Source organism: Suncus etruscus, chromosome 6, assembly GCF_024139225.1.
Source record: "Suncus etruscus isolate mSunEtr1 chromosome 6, mSunEtr1.pri.cur, whole genome shotgun sequence".
NCBI lineage: Eukaryota > Metazoa > Chordata > Mammalia > Eulipotyphla > Soricidae > Suncus > Suncus etruscus.
This window is the reverse complement of record NC_064853.1, coordinates 16,327,580-16,349,321: the sequence shown is the minus strand read 5'-3', so window position 1 is coordinate 16,349,321 and position 21,742 is coordinate 16,327,580. Positions and strand designations below refer to the sequence as shown.

At 40.9% G+C, this 21,742-nt stretch overlaps 1 protein-coding gene and 1 pseudogene across 1 annotated transcript in view; both read left to right on the top strand.

Annotated features, from left to right (window-relative positions):
- Positions 1 to 21,742, top strand: part of PATJ (PATJ crumbs cell polarity complex component) — a 367,443-nt gene that overhangs the window by 148,313 nt on the left and 197,388 nt on the right. Inside the window, exons 25-26 of the mRNA XM_049774382.1 lie at positions 424 to 534; positions 7,961 to 8,038. Coding sequence (XP_049630339.1) covers positions 424 to 534; positions 7,961 to 8,038 — 189 coding nt within the window. The remainder of the gene's footprint in view (positions 1 to 423; positions 535 to 7,960; positions 8,039 to 21,742) is intronic.
- LOC126012482 (uncharacterized) lies at positions 13,083 to 13,206 on the top strand (annotated as a pseudogene).

Below are 21,742 nucleotides of genomic sequence, written 5' to 3'. Positions count from 1 at the left end.
CAGACACCTTACCTCTAGTCCACCTTCCCAGTCCTCCAAAATTTTAAAAATATTTTTCTCTCTCTCTTTTTTTTTTTTTTTGGTTTTTGGGCCACACCCAGTGGCACTCAGGGTTTACTCCTGGCTATGCACTCAGAAATCTCTCCTGGCTTGTGGGATCATATGGGATGCCAGGGGATCAAACCGCAGTTTGTCCCAGCCCCTAAAGATATTTTTCTTATTTACATTTACATTTCAGCTGGAAATGAAGCACTATTTTGTTAACTATATTCTCCTTATATGGTATAGCTTTAAAAGGGTATCGAGCTACACACCTGTCTTTTTTCTTGATGGTTTGGGCCCTAATGCAGTAGATTTTGGCTGCTGTTATTTTTGGATAACTTGCTTTTTACTTAAAACTAATACCTTGTGTGTTGCATGCAGGTGTCTGGCGTGGATCTGCAGAACGCATCCCACACAGAGGCTGTGGAAGCCATCAAGAACTCCGGAAACCCTGTGGTGTTTGTGGTTCAGAGCTTGTCGCCCACCCCGAGAGTAAGTGCCAGCTCCTATTATCCAGAAGTTTAAAAATATCCTTTCTCTCTGTAGACCCAGCTTTTTAACTCCAAGTATTTTCACATAGTCTCCTTGTTACTAACTAATTGCTTAGAAGAGGGGTATGCTCTGTAAAAATTCGATTGTTGAATTCATCCCCCCACCTCATACCCTATCCCAAGTTTTGATCTCTAGTCAAATCTTAGCCTTTTCAGGATTCTTCTCGCTTCACTTCAAAGTGTACAGTCACCCAGACCTCATCTCTACTCCTCGAACCCTCTCCTGGCCCACTTAATTATTTCCCTTTTCTGAGCCAGTTACTTTGCTTATAAAAGAAATGTAAAGAAGATCTGTGTATAAAAGGGTGCCAGGGAGCCTAGCTTTATTAGAAACTGTAAAAACATGATCACTGAGTGCTGTTGAAGTTGCTGCACTCAAAAAAATAGCAATATTAAGGATGAGAAGGAAACCTATGGGCAAATAGCTCATAGGAGGCCTGAATTCCATCCCTAGCACTACATGACCCCTGAGCAAAGCCCAGAGTAATCTCTGGGCTCTAAGCTGGAAGTTGTCCCCAAGTAAACAATAACTAGCATCATTGAAGCATGAGCTCTTCTGTTCTCGATGATTCTTTAGGTATGGAATAGAGCTATGATAGGCAGATGGCAGGGGCAGCCCATAAATTGTACGTTGTACAGGATGGCAGAAATATGGCCCCTTGGAGGTGTGATGAATGCAATATTTGCTTTCATGCAAGGTCTGTGCAGATCTCACCTCCAGTCCCAACGTGCTTAGTTTTGAAAAGTTGCTATATAAAGCTATACTGCTTTTCAGCCTGGGGGTAGGAGGTATACAGCCAGAATGTCCTATTTGAATGGCTAAGCCAATAAGTAGATATTTGGCCTGCAAATATCTGTGGCTTGTCTGCCTGCAATGGCTGTAGCCTTCTCCCCTGCTGGGATTGGTCAACCCCGGTGCATTGCCCTGCCTTAATGTCCCTTCTGATTTTTTTTGCTGTTCAGACCACCTGAATAAGAACCAGGAACTAAATTTATTCTTCTCTTTCATGGAGTTTCAAATGATTTTTATCTATCTATCTATCTATCTATCTATCTATCTATCTATCTATCTATCTATCTATCTATCTATCTATCTATCTATTTTTTGCTTTTTGGGCCACAGCCAGTGATGTTCAGGGGCTACTCCTGGCGATGTGCTCAGAAATCGCCTCTGGCTTGGAGGATCATACGGGATGCCTGGGGATCGAACCGTGGTCTGTCCCAGGTTAGTGCATGCAAGGCAAATGCCCTACCATTTGCACCACCTCACTGGCCCCAAATTCATGATTTTTTTGCCATCCAGTTTTATTGGTTTGGCTTGGTTTGGTTTGGTTTGGCTTGGTTTGGAGGCCACACCCATAATACTCAGGGCTTACTCCTGGCTCTGTGCCCAAGAATCACTTTTAGTGAAACTTAAGGATTCAGTGCCACAGATTAGACAAACCCAGGTCTGCCTTTCCTGCTATACTATCTCTTTGGCCCCTGCAGTCCAGTATTATACTTAAAATATTGAGAGAAAAAAATCAAGCATCTCTTTATTTCTGGAAACTGAACTTAATAGGAAACTCAACCTAATTTCTTGCCAAATAATACTTGCAAAGAAATGGCTCACAGATGCGATAAGCCAATCAAATTACATATTTTTGTGTGTGCCCTGTTGAAAAATAATTTCAAAGCATGCATGTAAATAGGCTATAAAATCAACTTAAAAGGTCAAGCTCTCGGTTTAGCCTTTGGTGCTGAGCTGTGGTGGAATTTTCATATGGTTGACAAGAGCAGTACAATTTTTTTCCCACCATTCAGAAATGGAAAATCCTGGGGCCAGAGCAGTTGTGCGGAGCTGTAAGGCATGTCTGCCTTGCTGGCTCTAACTTAAGACAGACCTCAGTTCAATCCCCCTGGCATCCCCTTATGGTCCCCCAAATCAGGAGCAACTTCTGAGCGCATAGCCAGGAGTAACCCCTGAGTATAACCGGGTGTGGCCCAAAAATAAAAAACAAGAACGAAACAAAAAAGAAATGGAGAATCCCTCTAGTGTTGTTCTGGGCTTTCTCCCATGCAGTTGTTATAGACAGTCTTATTGTGCATTCAGTTTTTCAAGCATTGGTTCTATCTGTGCTTCCAGCCAAGAAAATATATTAATATATGTTAATTATTCTGTCCATGCCTTGTTCCATTGTTTTTTTAGTACACAGGGCACAAAGGGGTTGCTCTTGAAGAAGGTGATGATTGGAATCAAATTTCCTGTCTTGGCAATATTGTGCTCTTTGACCTACTTATTCGTCCAAGTGGAACTGATCATTTCAGGTCTAGAAATTAGAGGCAATAGGGACTAGAGAGATGGTACAGTGGGTAGGACTCTTGCCTTATGTGTGGTGAACATAGATTTCATATGGTTCCCTGAGCCCTGCCAGGAATAACTTTCTGAGCATACAAGGTGTGCTTACAACCCCCAAAATTGAGAGGCAATAACTTTTACCAGTTTATATTAAACTTTGAAAATTTCCTCCAGAATTTTATGAGAGGTTATTTCCTATGTGAAAAGCAACATCAGTCACATAGAAATTCTCCATCATCGGGCCCGGAGAGATAGCACAGCGGCGTTTGCCTTGCAAGCAGTCAATCCAGGACCAACGGTGCTTGGTTCAAATCCCGGTGTCCCATATGGTCCCCTGTGCCTGCCAAGAGCTATTTCTGAGCAGACAGCCAGGAGTAACCCCTGAGCACCGCCGGGTGTGGCCCAAAAACCAAAAAAAAAAAAAAAAATTCTCCATCATCACCACAATCTGAGTGATGATCATTCTATTTGTACTTTTCTTTGAGTTGAATTTTACTGTGTATTTTTTTTTGAATAGTTCTTTAGGATTATCACTAATACATTACCACTTTAAGGTTTTTCTCCCAAATTTCTCAATTACATTTTCAGATACCAAAAAGACATATGTGTACCCACTTGGAATGTGTACCCACCTAGTAATGGGCCCAGAGAGATAGCATAGCAGTGTTTACCTTGCAAGCAGCCAATCCAGGACCTAAGATGGTTGGTTCGAATCCCGGTGTCCCATATGGTCCCCCGTGCCTGCCAGGAGCTATTTCTGAGCAGACAGCCAGGAGTAACCCCTGAGCACCACCGGGTGTGGCCCAAAAACCAAAAAAAAAAAAAAAGAATGTCCTAGTAAATATTAATTTGAAAATAGAAATTGGTTTACACTGTTTTAATTTGTATAAGGGGTATTTGTTTGTTTTAGAAAGCCTATACCAAAATATCTTCTACTTAATACAAGCTATATTTTATTCATGTTAAAAATGTATTCCTTCAGCTCATTAAATTGATCTTTATATGTTGTTTTTTAAATTCTATGTTCCTTTTTTTGAGCAAGAAGGGGGCTTTGAAGGGAGTTTGGGGCCAAAGGGATCACTTCTAGTGATGCTTGGGGACTATTTAAGGTGCTATAGAAGGTGCATGCAAAGAAAGAGTCTTAAACCCTGTGTTCTCTCTCTCTTTTCTCTCTCTCTCTCTCTTTCTCTCTCTCTCTCTCTCACACTGTATTTCATTTGTAGTTCCCTAATACTGTTTCATAACACCAGTACATTCTGCATACTAACTATTCCCAAACATTTTTTCCACTACAAGAAATATGCTCTTCTCTACTTTTCTTAACGATGTAGAATTATGAGTGAACCTTGTGTCCTTCTCATTTCTGCCAATGCAGAAATATTGCTGCTTGGGGCGGGGGGGGGGGGGAACAGTAAAAGCAAAATGAATAGCAACTGACATGCTTCCAAAGCTTCTGATGTTTTGTTGGTTTGCACAGAAAAGTATTTCTAGATTCTTTTTGGTTTTGTTTCTGAATCATACCCAACAATACTCAGGGTTTTCTCCTGGCAGGAATTACTCCTGGATGTGCTCATGGGACTGTATGGGATGCCAGAGATCAAAATCTGGTCTGCTGCATAAAAGCAAGCTCCCTACCTGCTATACTAATACTCTGGTATTTTAAGGTTTTTTTTGTTTTGTTTTGTTTGGTTGGTTTTTTTTTTTTTTGGTTTTTGGATCACACCTGGCAGCACTCGGGTTACTCCTGGCTGTGCACTCAGAAATAGCTCCTGGCAGGCTCTGGGGACCATATGGAAAACCGGGGTTCAAACCACCATCCATCCTGGAATGGCTGTGTGCAAAGCAAACACTCTACCGCTGTGCTATCTCTCCGGCCTGTATTTTAAGATTCTTAAAGACAACAAACTCATATAAATTCATCAGTTTTTATATTTTAATCCAGGACATATTAGATAAATATTAAAAACTGTTTTGTACTTAAGTGAAACATTTCTGAGACTTTCTGATTTTTTCCTAAAATTTGCTTCTTTAGACTGTATGTTGAAAATCAAGAGAATGCATCTTTTTGTTCCATCCTTTTCTTTGTTTGGGGGAGCCAAAGCAAAACAGGAGTAAACATTGAGTTTCACTCTTGGCACCTGGTTATGCTCAGGGCTTACTCCTGACTTGGTGTCCAGGAATTCCTCCTGGTGAGGCTCAGAAGATCACACATGATATGGGGATTAAATCTGACTTGGCCACATCCAAGCAAATGACTTTAGCCACTGTAGTGTCTCTCTGGCTCCAGGAAAATGCTTTTTGCATTGCATTTAGAAGAAAGAATTTGTTGGGGCAGAGCAATAGCACAGTGGTAGGGTCTTGCACATGGCAGATTCAGGACAGACTTTGGTTCCATCCCAGCTTCCCATAATGTTCCTCGAGCCAGGAGCGATTTCTGAGTGCATAGCCAGGAGTAACCCCTAAGCATTACAGGGTGTGGCCCAAAAAACAAAACAAAAAAAAAGTAATTTGTTGATTTGTTTGTTAATTATTAAAGGCAAGAACAAAAATTTTTTCTCATTTTAGAAAAGAAAAATAATTTTTCTCTTATTCTTCAGATTGACCATCAGCTTTTATATCAACATTATTTGGATTAGTCCTCTGAGGAACCTTAAATCATTAATGTGGGCTGGAGTAGTAGCACAGTGGTGAGGTGTTTGTCTTGCACATGGCTGACCCAGGATGAATGTGGGTTTGATTTCCCTGGCATCCCAAATGGTTCCCTGAGCCAAGAATGATTTCTGAGTGCAGAGCCAGTAGTAACCCTTGAGTGCTGCTGGGTGTGACCCCAAAAAACAAACAAAAAATTGTTAATGATAGGGGCTAGAGCAATAGCACAGCGGTCGTGCATTTGCCTTGCATGTGCTGACCAAGACGTGGGTTGATCCCCCAAGCCTGCCAGGAACGATTTCTTTTTTTTTTTTAATTATCTTTATTTAATCACCATGATTACAAATAAGATTGTGGTTGAATGATTTCAGTCATATAAAGAACACCCCCCTTCACCAGTGCAACATTAGCACCACCAATTTCTCAGATCTCCCTCCTCCCCACCACACCCACACCTGTATTCTAGACAGGCTTCTACTTCCCTCAATCATTCACATTGTTATGAGAGTTCTCATTGTAGTTATTTCTCTAACAACACTCATCACACTTTGTGGTGAGCTTCATGTAGTCAGCTGGATCTTCCAGCCCTCTTCTTTTTTGTCTCTGGAAATTACTGCAAAAATGTCTTTTATTTTTCTTCAAACCCATAGATGAGTGAGACTATTCTGCGTTTCTCTCTCTCCCTCTGACTTATTTCACTTAGCATAATAGATTCCATGTACATCCATGTATAGGAAAATTTCATGACTTCATCTCTCCTAATGACTGCATAATATTCCATTGTGTATATGTACCACAGCTTCTTTAGCCATTCATCTGTTGAAGGGCATCTTGGCTGTTTCCAGAGTCTGGCTATTATAAATAGCGCTGCAACAAATATAGGTGTGAGGAAGGGATTTTTGTATTGTATTTTTATGTTCCTAGGGTATATCCCTAGGAGTGGTATAGCTGAATCGTATGAGAGCTCAATTTCCAGTTTTTGGAGGAATCTCCAGGAGTGATTTCTGACCACAGAGCCAGGAGTGACCCCTGAGTGCTGCTAGATGTGGCCCAACCCCCCTCCCCAAATTGTGAATGATGGCCAAAGAAATAATACAGGAGTATGATGCTTGCCTTGCCTGCAGCTGACCCTGGTTGCAGGCCCAAAATCACTATCAGGAGTGACCCCTGAGAACAGAATCTAGAATAAGAATATGGTTAAATGTGACCCTAAAACAAATGAAATATCCTAATGATTTTGTATTTTCCTAAGAGACTATATAACTTTCCAAAAAAGATGAGCCAAGAAGTAATCTAAGCTTTTGGTACCATCCAAAATTAAAATCATTTGTATAGATTGAACTGTTTTATTTATGTATAAATATTTATTGAATGCAGCTGTAATGTGTTCAACCCTTCTCAGTACCCAGGTTTTAAGGGATAAATAACAGTAAATTCCAGTTTCATTAAGCAGATTCTATCTCATGATGTAAATAGGGTTGTATTTCATCTTTATGCTAACGGTGATCATGAAATATTTATTGAGTGTGATCAAATGTACTACAAGACAAACTGGGGTACGATAATGATGAAGATAAATATATCCCATTAATGGGGCCTCCTATGACCTAGGAATTAACTTAGAGAACGCCCCTCATGTTTTACAAAAATCAGGTATTTGGATGGCGATCAATATTATGACCTTCTTTTCAGTTTTCTACACTTTCTTTTTCTGAGTCTGTATGTCCAAGGTTGTGACTTGATTCTGGCTCTTTTATGATATGGCCTGCATTTGTGTGCACACACAAACATATACAACACATGCGTAAACCCACTCACATGCACACGCATTGTTTGCCTTAAATTGTACTTTTCATGCCATTTACATTTTCAATGAAGTCACAGAGTTAGTTAAGAATAAAATATTGAGTTAATGGAGTCATAGCACAGCAGATAGGGTATTTACCTTGCACACAGCCAACCCAGATTCAATCCCTGGCATCCCATGTGGTCCCCTGAACCTGCCAGGAATAATTTTATTTTCTTTTTCTTTTGGTTTTGTTTTGGGGCTACACCTGGCGATGCTCAGGGTTAACTCCTGACTATGTGCTCAGAAATCGCTCCTGGCTCTGGGGACCATATGGGACGCTGGGGATTGAAACAAGGTTCATCCTGTATTGGCCACATGCAAGGCAAACTCCCTACCACTATCCTATCACTCCGACCCCTGCCAGGAATAATTTCTGAGCACAGAGTCAGGAGTAACCCCCGGACATTGCTGTGTCTCCCTCCCCAAAATAAACTAAGAAAAAAATATTGAGAAATGAAGTTACTGCAACATTTAAATGCTTTCTTTTTCTTTCTTTCTTTTTTTTTTTTTCTGTGTGCCTTTTTATATTAGATCCTCCCAAATGCGCAGAACAAGACTAACAAAACTACTGGTAACCAAGACCAAGGCATCCAACAAAAGAGAGAAAAGGTAACCTAAATCTCTTTGCCTTTAAAGAAATGTTTTTGCCTTCCTTTAGCAAATCTGAATAATAAGATAGAAAAACATTTTTTTATCTTTCCATACAGTGAACAAAACTTCTCAGGCACAGACACAGGTCAGAAGCCAGGAGTAGATAGGTGTATCTTTGTATGTCTTTAAGTACCCAAGTTCCTGGTCATCTTTGTCTTTCTTATCCAGTTGACTGATAGTTTGTGTTCTCCCAGGAAATAGCACTCAAGGCATTGGTTTTACTGTTACCTTGGCTCCAAGTTCACTTCTCACATTATTTGTCTAGAACAGTGGTCGGCAACCTTTTTTTTCAACTGAGCCAAATCTCGCCAAAACCACGATTGAAATTTATTTTGAGAGCCTATTTTGAGGGTGCGCACTGACAAAGGCTAGGAGCAGAGTCCTGACTTCTGGAGCGGCCCCCCGGCACACAGAAGAGCCAAATTAAAAGTGTAAAGAGCCACATGTGGCTACCAAGCCACAGGTTGTCCACCACTGACCTAGAAGATTGCTTTTCTTCCTCCAATACCAGCTCAAAGGACATCTCTGCTGAAGAAACATTTCTTTTTTTTTTTTTTTCAGGCCACACCCGTTTGATGCTCAGGGATTACTCCTGGCTAAGTGCTCAGAAATTGCGCCTGGCTTGGGAGGACCATATGGGACACCAGGGGATCGAACCGTGGTCCTTCCTTGGCTAGTGCTTGCAAGGCAGACACCTTACCTCTAGCGCCACCTTGCTGGCCCCTAAGAAACATTTCTTACTGTTGACCAGAATGAATCATCTTTTCCCGTCTTTCCACTTTTTTCTAGTGGAGTTAATTCACCTGCATGTTATTGGCAGACATGTATCATTTCTCTTCCCAGGAAGCTGATTGCCCCCCTGCTTTGCCCATGTTCTCCATCATCTTCCATTGTGCCTGTTGTCTCTTCCAATGGTCCAGCCCAACATGGTGCATGACTGCTCACGCTCTTCAGGCTCAATTATGAATTTTATTTTCTGCTAGAGCAATTTTCTTGACATACTTCTTCTTCTGTGGGTTTTTGTTTTGTTTTGTTTTTTGGGTGTTGGTTTGTTTTTTTTTTTGGATTTTGGGTCACACCCAGCAGCACTCAGGGGTTCCTCCTGGCTCTACGCCCAGAAATCGCTCCTGGCAGGCTCGGGGGACCATATGGATGGGACACTGGGATTCGAACCACCATCCTTCAACATGCAAGGCAAACGCCCTACCTCCATGCTACCATTCTGGCCCCTTGTTTTTGTTTAGAAATATCTTCATTGTATCCTTTTTCTACTCTGTATATATTTGAAATAGGTTTTTGAAATTTTGTCCAACATATAAGTTAATATAGGAAGAAATAGCATCTTTATGATAGCGAGACTTCTTATCTGTTAACAGTATATATCTATTCATGAAATTCTGCTTTCAATTTTTTTAGATGTTTACTATTTTTACCTAAAAGGTGTTGTATTTCTAGGCAGTCTTATATATATGTATATATATTTTTTGTTGTGGTGGTGGTTGATTTTATTTTCCTTCCTTCCTTCCTTCCTTCCTTCCTTCCTTCCTTCCTTCCTTCCTTCCTTCCTTCCTTCCTTCCTTCCTTCCTTCCTTCCTTCCTTTCCTTCAGTTTTGGTTTTTCTTTCTTTTGGTTTTTAGTCCATATCCAGTTGTGTTCAGGGTCAACACCACCAGGCTCTGTGCTTGGGGATTGCTCCTGGTGATGTGCAGAGGACCGTGTATTGCCACTGATTGAACCCGAGATTCCTGCTTGGAAAAACCTGTGCTTGGTCCTTTGAGTGATCTGGCTTCTTTTCTTACCTTTAAATGATCTTTAAATGTTCCATTTTCTATTCACTGCTAATGTATAAAGATAAATTTGACTTTAATGTATTTGACATCTTATAATAGTATACTCTTTTACTAAATAAAGAAATCTGGTGCAACGACAGATAGCATAGCAGGTAGGATGTTTGCTTTACATGTAGCCCACCTGGTTCAATCTCCAGCATCATGTATGGTCCTCCAAGTCTGCCAGGAGGGATTTCTGAGCACAGAGCCAGGAGTAACACCTGAGTGCTGCCACTGGGTATGGCCAAGAAAAAAGAAAAGAAAAGAAAAGAAAAGAAAAAAATGAAAGAAAGGAAAGAAAGAAAAAGCAAAGGAAAGTTAGAGTGCAGAAGACACAGAGATAGTGCAGGGACTAAGGTCCTTGCCTTGATTGAGATGGTCAAGGATTTTTCCATTTATGTACTTTCTTATCAGACCAGTTCTTTGAGACTATTGAAATTAAAGTAGTTTTTTTTTCTTATTAGTTTCTCTGAGATTATAGTTATATATTCTTTAAAAGTTTTAATAATCATATAAAGTAATAATGGGTCTATATTTTCTATGCCAGAAAAGCCAAAATACCAAATCAGTTCCTTATAAGTTATTAAAGTCTTACTATTTCTTTTTTCTAGGATCAGTTTTGGATATTAACTCTATGCTAGGGCTATTAATATTGTTAACTTTTTATATTGGTTGACATAAAAGTTGTTCCTACATTCTCCTATACTATTTTTGCTTTACCCATAGTAGTCCTTTTTCAATCGAATGTAGGGGTTTGTTGTTGTATTTTAATTCTGTTTTGGTGATTCTGGGGATTGAACCCCGACTTCACACATGTGAGGCCAGTGCCCTACCTTGACTCTTTTATCATTATTATTATTATTATTATTATTATTATTATTATTATTATTATTATTATTTCTTATTCAGTCATGAAAGCAATTTTCCACTTAATTTCCCTTTAGGACAACTTTAACTTTTAAACTATATTAGTTTCTTTGTTGTATTTTTATTCTTCTTGATTTTGTTCACATCATTTTTTTTTTTGCTTTCTTTGTGGTTATTCTCATTTATTCCTGCTGAGATTCTTACCTACTTGTAAAGTTCATAATTTTTTAGCCTTTTATTTTTCAAAAATAGTCACTTAAAAATATAAATACCCTTGTAATATTTCTCTTTCTCTGCATGCCAGGATTTTAAGTCAAATTTCTATTGTTCAATACTAAGCTCTTTTTATATAGCTCCTAGCATGATTTCTTTATTTAATCCAAGTTTATTTAGAAGTGAATTTAAAAATTTTATATAAATATTTTGCAGACTCAGTTTTATTAGTTTCTGTCATATTTCATCATAATGAATCTGGCTTGTATGTTACACTCTTAATTAGTTGGAACCAATATATATATTGGTTTTTTGGGTCACATCAAAAAGGTTACTCCTGGCTGTATACTCAGAAATCACTCCTAGCAGGCTCGATGGACCATATGGGATACTGGAATTTGAACCACCGTCCTTCTCCATGCAAGGCAAGTGCCATACCTCCAGGCTATCTCTCCAACCCCTAAATATATTTTTCTGATTTAGTAGAATGACTGACTGTCTCAGGGTCAGAGTGATAGCACAGCAGTAGGGCATTTGCCTTGCATGTGTCTGACCCTGGATGGACTTGGGTTTGATTCCTGGCATCCTACGTGATCCCCCAAGCCTGCCAGGAGCAATTTCTAAGCACCGAGTCAGGAGTGACCCCTGAGTGCCATGGGGTGTGGCCCCAAAACCTAAATAAATAAATAAATTGAGACTAAAGGCATCTTTAAGGAAGAAACAGCACTTTCCAAACAAGTGGAAGCAGAGATAAACAGATGGGACTATATTAAGCTGAGAAGCTTCTGCATCTCAAAGGAGATAGTGCCTAGAATACAAAAGCCACCCACTGAGTGGGAGAAATTATTCACCCAATATCCATTAGATAAAGGACTAATATCCAAAATATACAAGGTACTGACAGAAATTTACAAGAAAAAGAACATCTAATCCCATCAAAAAGTTGGGAGAAGAAATGAACAGACACTTTGTAAAAGAAGAAATGCAAATGGCTAAAAGGCACATGAAAAGATGCTCCACATCACTAATCGTCAGAGAGATGCAAATCAAAACAATGATGAGGTACCACCTCATACCACAGTGATTGACACACATCACAAAGAATGAGAACAAGCAGTGCTGGTGAGAATGTGGAGAGAAAGGAACTCTTTTTCACTGCTGGTGGGAATGCCATCTAGTCCAACCTTTATGTAAAGCGATATGGAGATTCCTCCAAAAACTGGAAATTGAGCTCCCATACGATCCAGCTATACCACTCCTAGGGATATACCAAAGGAATACAAAAATACAATACAAAAATCCCTTCCTCACACTTATATTCATTGCAGCGCTATTTACAATAGCCAGACTCTGGAAACAACCAAGATGCCCTTCAACAGATGAATGGTTAAACTGTGGTATATATACACAATGGAATATTATGCAGCTGTCAGGAGAGATGAAGTCATGAAATTTTCCTATACATGGATGTACATGAATCTATTATGCTGAGTGAAATAAGTCAGAGAGATAGAGAAAAATGCAGAATGGTCTCACTCATCTATGGGTTTTAAGAAAAATGAAAGACATTTTTACAATAATATAAAAGAGATGGTGCAGCTCATGACATGAAGCTCACCACAAAGAGTGATGAGTGCAGTTAGAGAAATAACTACATTGAGAACTATCCTAACAGTGTGAATGAATGAGGGAAGTAGAAAGCCTGTCTCGAGTACAGGTGTGGGTGGGGTGGGGTGGGGAGGAGGGAGATTCGGGACATTGGTGCTGGGAATGTTGCACTGGTGAAGGGGAGGTGCTCTTTACATGACTGAAATCAGGGGCCGGTGAGGTGGCGCTAGAGGTAAGCCTTGCAAGTGCTAGCCAAGGAAGGACTGCGGTTCGATCCCCCGGCGTCCCATATGGTCCCCCCAAGTCAGGGACAATTTCTGAGTGCTTAGCCAGGAGTAACCCCTGAGCATCAAATGGGTGTGCCCCCCCCCCCAAAAAAAAAAACAAAAACATGACTGAAATCATTCAACTACAATCATATTTGTGATCACGGTGTTTAAATAAAGATAATTAAAAAAATAAAAAGAAAAGAAAAAAGAATTACCTGCTTCTGTGTTGCCCGTCCACCTTGCAACTGGCGGACGTGGTGTCAAACGAGGCGAACAGAAAGCAGGTCTGTCTGCCCAAGGCCTGCCCAAGGTCTCGGGCCCAGAGCTGCCAGGAACAGGCAAAAAAAAAAAAAAAAAAGAGAGAGAGAGAGAATTACTCCCATCTAACTATTGAATAAAGGATTTTGTACAGAGCCAGTTAGGCAAACTAATGACCTGAGTTATCTAGAAGTCAATATATTTACTTTTGGGGAGTGTTTTAGGTGATTATTTTTCACCAACCTCCTTCCCATTCCTTTCCCTCCTGGTTGGTTCTGACAAGCAAAATTACACACTATTGGCTACTGTGATGACCCTGTTCTTGGGTGGTTCCTAGGTGAGGGTGCTCAATAGATGCACACTTGAGTCATGGTACTCAGCTATTCCATCACCAGGGAAACACATACTTGGTCTTAGTGCTTGCTGGGACTCTCACACTTTCAGTTGCAGTACCACACATACTTGGTTGTGGGGTGGCAGGGATTACATACTATTTTTGCACTAGGGGTCTCAATTTGGGATTACACTCAGGCAGGTGGGGTAGTGCCAAGGAGTAAACTGTTGGCCCCTTGGGCCAGAGTCATAGCATAAAATGTAAGGTTTGCCTTGCAAGTCTCTGACCTGGATTTGATCCCAGCATTCTGTATGGTCTCTCTCCCTCTCTTTTTTTTGTTTTGTTTTTGTTTTTGTTTTTGTTTTTTGTTTTTCAGGCCACACCTGTTTGATGCTCAGGGGTTACTCCTGGCTAAGCGCTCAGAAATTGCCCCTGGCTTGGGATGACCATATGGGACGCCGGGGGATCGAACCGCGGTTGCGATCTTTCCTTGGCTAGCGCTTGCAAGGCAGATATCTTACCTCTAGCACCACCTCGCTGGCCCCCTATATGGTCTCTTGAGCCCACCAGGAGTAATTCCTAAAAGCAGAGCCAGGAATACCTCCTGAGCATTGCCAGATGTGGTTCCAGAATAAACAAACAAAAACACAGAAATAAACTGTTGGCCTCAACAAGTTTATGCCTGGAAGACAAGTTGCTATACCTCTTGGTGCTCATATTATGTTATTATTATCATCATTAGGAAAATTTTTTTCAAGGTAATCATTAGATATACACATATACACACATTTACATTTTTATATCTATATAGAGAAATAACACTGTTATTAATATGTGGCATTTGGGAGCTGTTTTGTTTTGGTTTTGAGTAATATGTATATAGTTATTTTTGCTTTTTGGGGCCATATCTGGTGACACTCAGGGGTTACTCCTGACTATGTGCTCAGAAATTGCTCCTGACTTGATGGACCATAAGGGACGCCAGGGGATCAAACCAACGTTCATCCTGGGTCAGCCACATGCAAGGCAAAAGCCTTACCGCTTGTGCCACCACTCCAGCCCTTGAGTAATATCTTTTTAGTAATATCTTAACATCTATTTTATCTAATGTATCTTAGATGATGCAACTTTTCCTTTGAACTTGCCTGGTATTTGGATTGGGAAATTTTTGAGTTACACACAGTATGCATTCCAGGTTCCTAGCTGGCTATACCTGGGCTTGGAAGGAGTTCTCAGGAAATAGCTATTATTTTTCTTTCCTTTCACCTCAAGTTAAAACCAAGGCTGAGAACTATCCCTGCTGTCTTCTGTGATCAAGATTCTGTTCACTGGGGCCTGGAGAGATAGCATAGCGGCATTTGCCTTGCAACCAGCTGATCCAGGACCAAAGGTGGTTGGTTTGAATCCCGGTGTCCCATATGGTCCCCCGTGCCTGCCAGGAGCTATTTCTGAGCAGACAGCCAGGAGTAACTCCTGAGAAACACCGGGTGTGGCCCAAAAACAAAACAAAAACAAAAACAAAAACAAAAAAAAGATTCTGTTCACTGGAGGTGTTTTCTTTTGAGTTCATCCATTGTAAAGGCTTGACCATATGAAAAAATTGAAAAGGCTAGAATGGATTTTAATCCTTGAAAAAACTTAATCTACAAATAGGTACAGAGAAGCCTATTAAACTTTCAGGGGAATGACTTTTGAAAGAATAAGAAAAAGGTATAGTAAGCTGCTTACCAAATTATGCCATTGTTTTTTGTTTTTAACCTCATTGGTCATCTTTGAGTTCTGATCTCAATCACAAAGATATATACAGATCAACAGTGAGTTGCTTAGGGCTCTATGATTGGTTTGGGGGGATTTTTTAACAAACACAGTTACTGAAATAGTGACTCTAGAAGTCCAAGGTTATTGCTTGTAGAAATATTAGTTATAAAGAGATTGCAAATTTTTGCTTGCAGACTTCGCTCTCCACTTCCACAAGTGGATTTGATATTCGCAGCAATTTTGGGTGGAGAGGGATTCACTTCTCCTTTTACCTGACTGTGACTGAATGCTTGGAACAAGAGGAACTCTTAACTATCACTATATAAACGGTGTGATTATATTAATATTCATGTCTAGAAAAGTGTGACCTATAAGAAGAGGTTGGAGATTAGGAGTTCAGGAGAATAGGGGAATAAGGAAAGTCATGGGATGAAGGGATTGAAAAGAGACAAACACAGGCAGTGAGAAAACTTTTGCTTTACATGCAGGGGTTCTTGACTGGATTCCTAGCATCACAGGGTTCCCTGAGTACCTCCAGAAGGAACCCTCAAGTACTGAAGCGGGAATAGCCCCACAAACACCGCCAGGTATAACCTAAAAATAAAACCAAAAAGAGACACATGTTTTGTTTTGTTTTGTTTTGGGGGGCCATACCTGGCAGCACTCCTGGCTCTGTGGTCAGAAATCACTCCTAGTTTAGGGGAGGACCATATGGGATACCAGGAATCAAACCCAGGTCAGTCCTGGGTCTGCAGCGTGCAAGGCAAACACTTTACCACTGTGCTATCTCTCTGGTCCCCGAAAAAGAGACACATTTCTGAGGGTGATGATTATGTTCATCATTTGGATTGTGGAAATAGACTAACATTAAATACATTAAATGTATGCAGTTATATATGAGTCACATCTCAGTATCCTGCATAGAAGTCTGAGGGCCAAACCAGCAGTCCCTGCATCCTGGAGTTTGCATGCTGAGACAGCAGAGCAAACACTATGGAACTCAACAATAGCTGCTTTACCACGATTCTGGGGACAAGACACAAAGATTCACACAATGGGTTTGAAAGGGTCAGCTCCATTCATTAATCTCATTACTTTAGGGCAGTACATGGACTGCTGCCAGTGCAGAGATGTAGAAAGGTTGAAAACCAGCAGTCTACTGCCTTGAGTGTTACTTCTGGTTTATAGACCTGTGTGCAGGACAGGTGTTGGTCTGCAGGTATGGAAAGGCTCAGTTTTTGGAACACTGGTACCCAGTAACAAGGGGGGGGGGAGAGGGTATGATGATGAGGAGGAGGAGGGAGAGGAAAAGGATGAAGAAAAATACAGTAAAAACAAGATCAGCGGGGCCAGAGAGATAGCACAGCGGTAAGGCATTTGCCTTAGACGCAGAAGGATGGTGGTTCGAATCCCAGCATCCCATATGGTCCCCCGAGCCTGCCAGGAGTGATTTCTGAGCATGAAGCCAAGAGTAACCCCTGAGTGCTGCCAGGTGTGACCCAAAAACAAAAAACAAAACAAACAAACAAAAAAAAAAAAAACAGGATCGGCATACAGCTCCTGATAAAATCCTAATTTTCTCCTTTTTTGCTCTTTTATCACATGCTTTTCTTTTTATTTTGATTCTACATCCAGCAATGTTCAGGGCTTACTCCTGGCTCTGTCCTCAGTGATCTTCTCTTAGGAAGGGATGTTGAACCCATACCAATTGCAAGCACGCTGCCCACTGTACTATCTCTTCAACTTTTTCCGTTTGATTTTCGTAACGTGTGTCACATTCTCTAACTATAGATCAGCACAACTCACAAATACGCTCACTAGATATTGATAACAGCAGCATTTTCTTTCTAAGTATTCCTTCAGTGTTCCTTCATCTGCTTCTTCTCATAAAGGAGTGAGGCCTCTGTTCACAACTGGGAGATGCTGGAAAGGAAGCAATCCTCTTTTTGGTACCTTCCTTTGCTGTACTTTATTATCCAAATGAAAAAGCAGTATCCAGCCCTGTTCTTAAACACATGAGATTAATCTTATAAAAATGTTTGTGTTCCAAGTGAGCACTAAAATAGGTACATTTTATTTTATTCCATGTTGATTAAATTGAACAGCAATAAGTCTGATGTTTAGACGTGTATCATCCTTCACCAAGAAAAATTGGACTTTGCTGGCCTCTGGGACTAAGAGGATCCTATAAAGGCATTTTTGCTGAGACTAAAATAATCTCTTATGTCCCCTCTGATGACAAATAGCATGTTGCTAGGGCTGGAGCGGTGGCGCAGGTGGTAAGGCATTTGCCTTGCACACGCTAGCTTAGGACAGACTGCGGTTTGATCCCTCAGTGTCCCATATGATCCCCCAAGCCAAAGGCGATTTCTGAGCACATAGTCAGGAGTAACGCCTGAGCGTCACCAGGTGTGATCCAAAAACCAAAAAAAAAAAAAAAAAAAGAAATAAAGAAAAAAAGCATGTCTCAAGATGCATGCTCTGATTATTGTATGTGTGTGTAGTTTTGGAGGGTGCACACTTAGCAGTGTTTGGGGGCTGCTTATGGTATAGCCTCATGCAGGTGTGGAGCTCAAGCAATAGCATAGTGGAGAGAGTGCCTGCCTTGCATTCTGCAAATCCAGGTTCCATTCCAGGTATGGGTCTCTGATCACTGCCAGGAGTAATTTCAGAGTGCCGAACCTGGAGTAACCCTTGAGCATTTCTGGGTGTAGCCCCAAAACAAACAAACAAAAAACCTCTCTATATGCTATAAATGCCAGCAATTATTTAACTCACTAGTGAAGGGGAACCACCAAAATAGCTTAGATCAGAGAGAATTGGGGAGAGAAGCATTTATAGATGCTGAAAGAAAGAAGGCCTCATATTTAAATTCCAAGCTGGTTAACTTTTTTTAATAGGCAATAAAACCATGACCTTCAGAGTTATCCTATTTGTAGGAATGTTTAAAAATTGCTTCCATGCCAGGGAACATTAATAATGTAGTGCAGTAGGCCAAGAATCATTTGCTTTGTTGCTTTCTTTTTTGTTTCAATTCTCTCACCTTCTCCTCGTCTTTCCCTTCATTGTGGTTGTGGCTAGTGATGTTGAGATGGGCTGGAACCGACTCACCCCACTGGCCACTTGCACGTATTTTTATTGTTTTTAATAATTTCTTTAAGCATCATGATTCATAAGTGTTCGTAATTGGATTTCAGCCATAAAATGCACCCCCTCTTACCAGTGCAACTTTCTCACCACCATTGTCCCCCATTTCCCTCCTCTCCCACTTCCTCCCTGTCTTTGAGACAGGCATCATATTTCTCTCTTTATTATTGTCATGGTAGCTGTTAGTGTAGTTGCTTCTCTAACTGTGCTTACCACTCTTTGTATTAAGCTTCAGATCATGGGCTGGTTCTTCTAGCCCTCATCTCATCATTATTTCTGGGTACTATTACCATACTGTCTTTTGTTTTTCTTAAATCCTACATATGAGTGAGACTGTCTTGTGTTTCTTTCTCTCAGTCCGACTCATTTCATTCAACATAATAATCTCCATATCCATCCATGTATAGGCGAATTTTGTGACTTCATTTTTTTCTAACAGCTGCATCGTATTCCATTGTATAGGTGTACCACAGTTTCTTTAGCCAATCATCTGTTGTCAGTCATCTATGTTGCTTCCAGGTTCTGGCTATTGTAAAGAGCGCTGCTATGAACGTAGGAGTTGCAAACATTTTTAGCAGTGGTGCTGACACATACGCCTGGTGGGGATTGAACCCTCTGTCTGTAGTGCTTGCCCAGATGGTTCCAGTGCTCACACACTCTCAATGGGTACTGCACTTCTTGGCCATGACACTCACATTTCTTTTCAGTTCATTTGCGCCCTTACAGTTCACATCCCTTTCTATTGGTGCTTACACTGATCTGGTTGCAGTGCATGGCCAGACATTGCCCTCGACGGGTACTGCAAACAGGAAAGCCATCAGGATCACACTCATTCATGTGAAATACCAGGGGTTTGAACTCAGGACCATATGCTTGTCAACACAGGCTTTCTAAATCACTGTGCTATTCTTCCAGACCTCCATCATTGTCCAAATTAATGCATCTGGGAGTCTAAAGTGTCTGCATCATGACCGGTTATTCATTCATCCAACAAATATTTTAGGAGACTGACTTTGTGCCAGACACTGTACTCAAGAAGGGGGGGGGGGCAGAGAGATAACATAGAGGTAGGGCATTTGCCTTGCATGCAGAAGGTGGTAGTTTGAATCCCAGTATCCCATATAGTTCCCCGAGCCTGCCAGGAGCTATTTCTGAGCATAGAGCCAGGAGTAGCCCCTGAGCACAGCCTGGTGTGACCCCCAAAGAAACAAAAACAACAACAACAAAAAAGAGGAGAGTTTCACAAACTTGTGTGTATTGTGCTCTCATGGAGGCTGTGGGCATCTAATCAGGTTGTACCTACCATGTCCCAGCCAGTGTTGCTGGAGGGAAAGGCTGGCCCTGCCTTCTCCCACACTCTTCTCATGTACAGGAAGAATGATGTCCCAGGTCTCAGGCAGCACATATGTAAGCCAGAAGGCACTCAGGCATGCTCATTTTATTCTTTTGTTGATAGAACATAATCAGTTGCATAAATAATGTCCTTGTCTATAAAAGGAAAAAATTGCCGCTGAGGAAATTCATATTTCTTAATATGACTTTAGAAGCTGTCACTCTGCCTTGCTGGAGGAATGTCTTTGACCCAGAATGATCCGTTTAAAAAGGTTTACTGGAAGGAATTAATCTGCCTTGATTATTCTTCCTTCAAACCTGGAAAGTCTTTTGTAGCAGGAATTTCAAGACCCAGTAGTGGTCAAGTCTCTCTCTGTCTTTGCTCATTACTTCTTTTTTTGTTTTGTTTTGTTTTTTGTTTTTTTGTTTTGGGACCACACCCAGTGACACTTGGGGGTTACTCTTGCTTCTGCACTCAGAAATCACTCCTGGCTTGAGGGACCATATATGACGCTAGGGAATCAAACTGCGGTTCATCCTAGGTCAGCCACGTGCAAGGCAAATACCCTACTGTGTGCCACCGCCCCAGCCCCTGCTCATTGCTTCTTAAGCACTTTGCCTGGTATCTTCTCCATCTTCATCCCTCTGACATTTTTTTTTCTTTTTGGTTTTGGGTCATACCCGGCTGCACTCATGGGGTTACTTTTGGTTCTATGCTCAGAAACCACTCCTGGCAGGCTCGGGGGACCATGTGGGATGCTGGGATTAGAACCACCATCTTTCTGCATACAAGGCAAACGCCCTACCTCCATGCTATCTCTCCAGCCCCTCACTCTGGCATTTTATACCTTTTTTGGAGTTTCTACAGTCAATGAAGTTCTGCTTTTGGCAGGACATTCGTTGTCTTAGATAAATTTGGGAATGAGTTCTCCCTGATGAATCTCAAATAATGATTTCTTTTGAGGAGGTATTTATTGTCTGCCTGACTGCTGTAATGCAAGAGCCCATCCATTTACCAAAGTGTATCCTGCCATTAGAGGTTTTGTCCTGGAAGGCATAATTGAATGTACTTTATTAAAATCCTCATAAAAAGAATCTTAATCCCATTAGTTGGATATTTGCAGAGAGCTTGGGAAGCTCAGCTCCGGATTCTCTTTAGCAGTTTGAATCTCTCTTTAAAAGGGGCCATGCTTGGCCTTTTCAGACGGCGTTCAAGAAAATGCCTACATGCTGCACTGGTAACCCTGTGATTGAATTTTATTCGATTTTCGTTGGTTCTCATTTATGTGCTGTATCTTTTGGTGCTTAAATTTAAAGGATATTGAGAGAGAAAAATTTGAAAGCTAAACACAAATATTTATCTTTTCTAGAAACACTAAAATATTTGTTATTTGACTGTGAAAAATAGATGTGAAAAATACCTTAATATGGGACCGGTGTGGTGGCGCTAGAGGTAAGGTGTCTGCCTTGCCAGCACTAGCCTAGGACGGACCGCGTTACTGTGTGTGGCCCAAAAAAACAAAACAAAACAAAACAATACCTTAATATTTATATATTTTTTAGAAAGAAATAATATGTACTATACTTGAAAATGAAAATGATTACAGAATTAATGCTTGAGATGGATTTTTGTTGTTGTCTTTTTTTGTTTGTTTATTTTTGGGCCACACCCAGTGATGCTCAGGGGTTACTCCTGGCTATGTGCTCAGAAATTGCTCCTGGCTTGGGGGACCATATGGGACACCGGGGGATTGAACCATGGTTCGTCCTAGGCTAATGCAGATAGGCAGACTCCTTACTGCTTGCACTACTGCTCCGGCCCCATTGAGATGGATTTTTTTTTTCACCTCTGCTCAATTTGGAAAATTCTCTCACTTGCTAGCTATTCTCTCAATTTGACTAGCAATAGAAAAATGAAGTTTTACAGCATCAAGGAAATATTTTGTCATTCAGCGAAAGAAATGCTGTTTTCTGAGTGGTTTTAGCCATCTCCAGTGAGCCTCCTGAATGAATTCCTTTTATGTATATTAGCATGTTATCATCACAG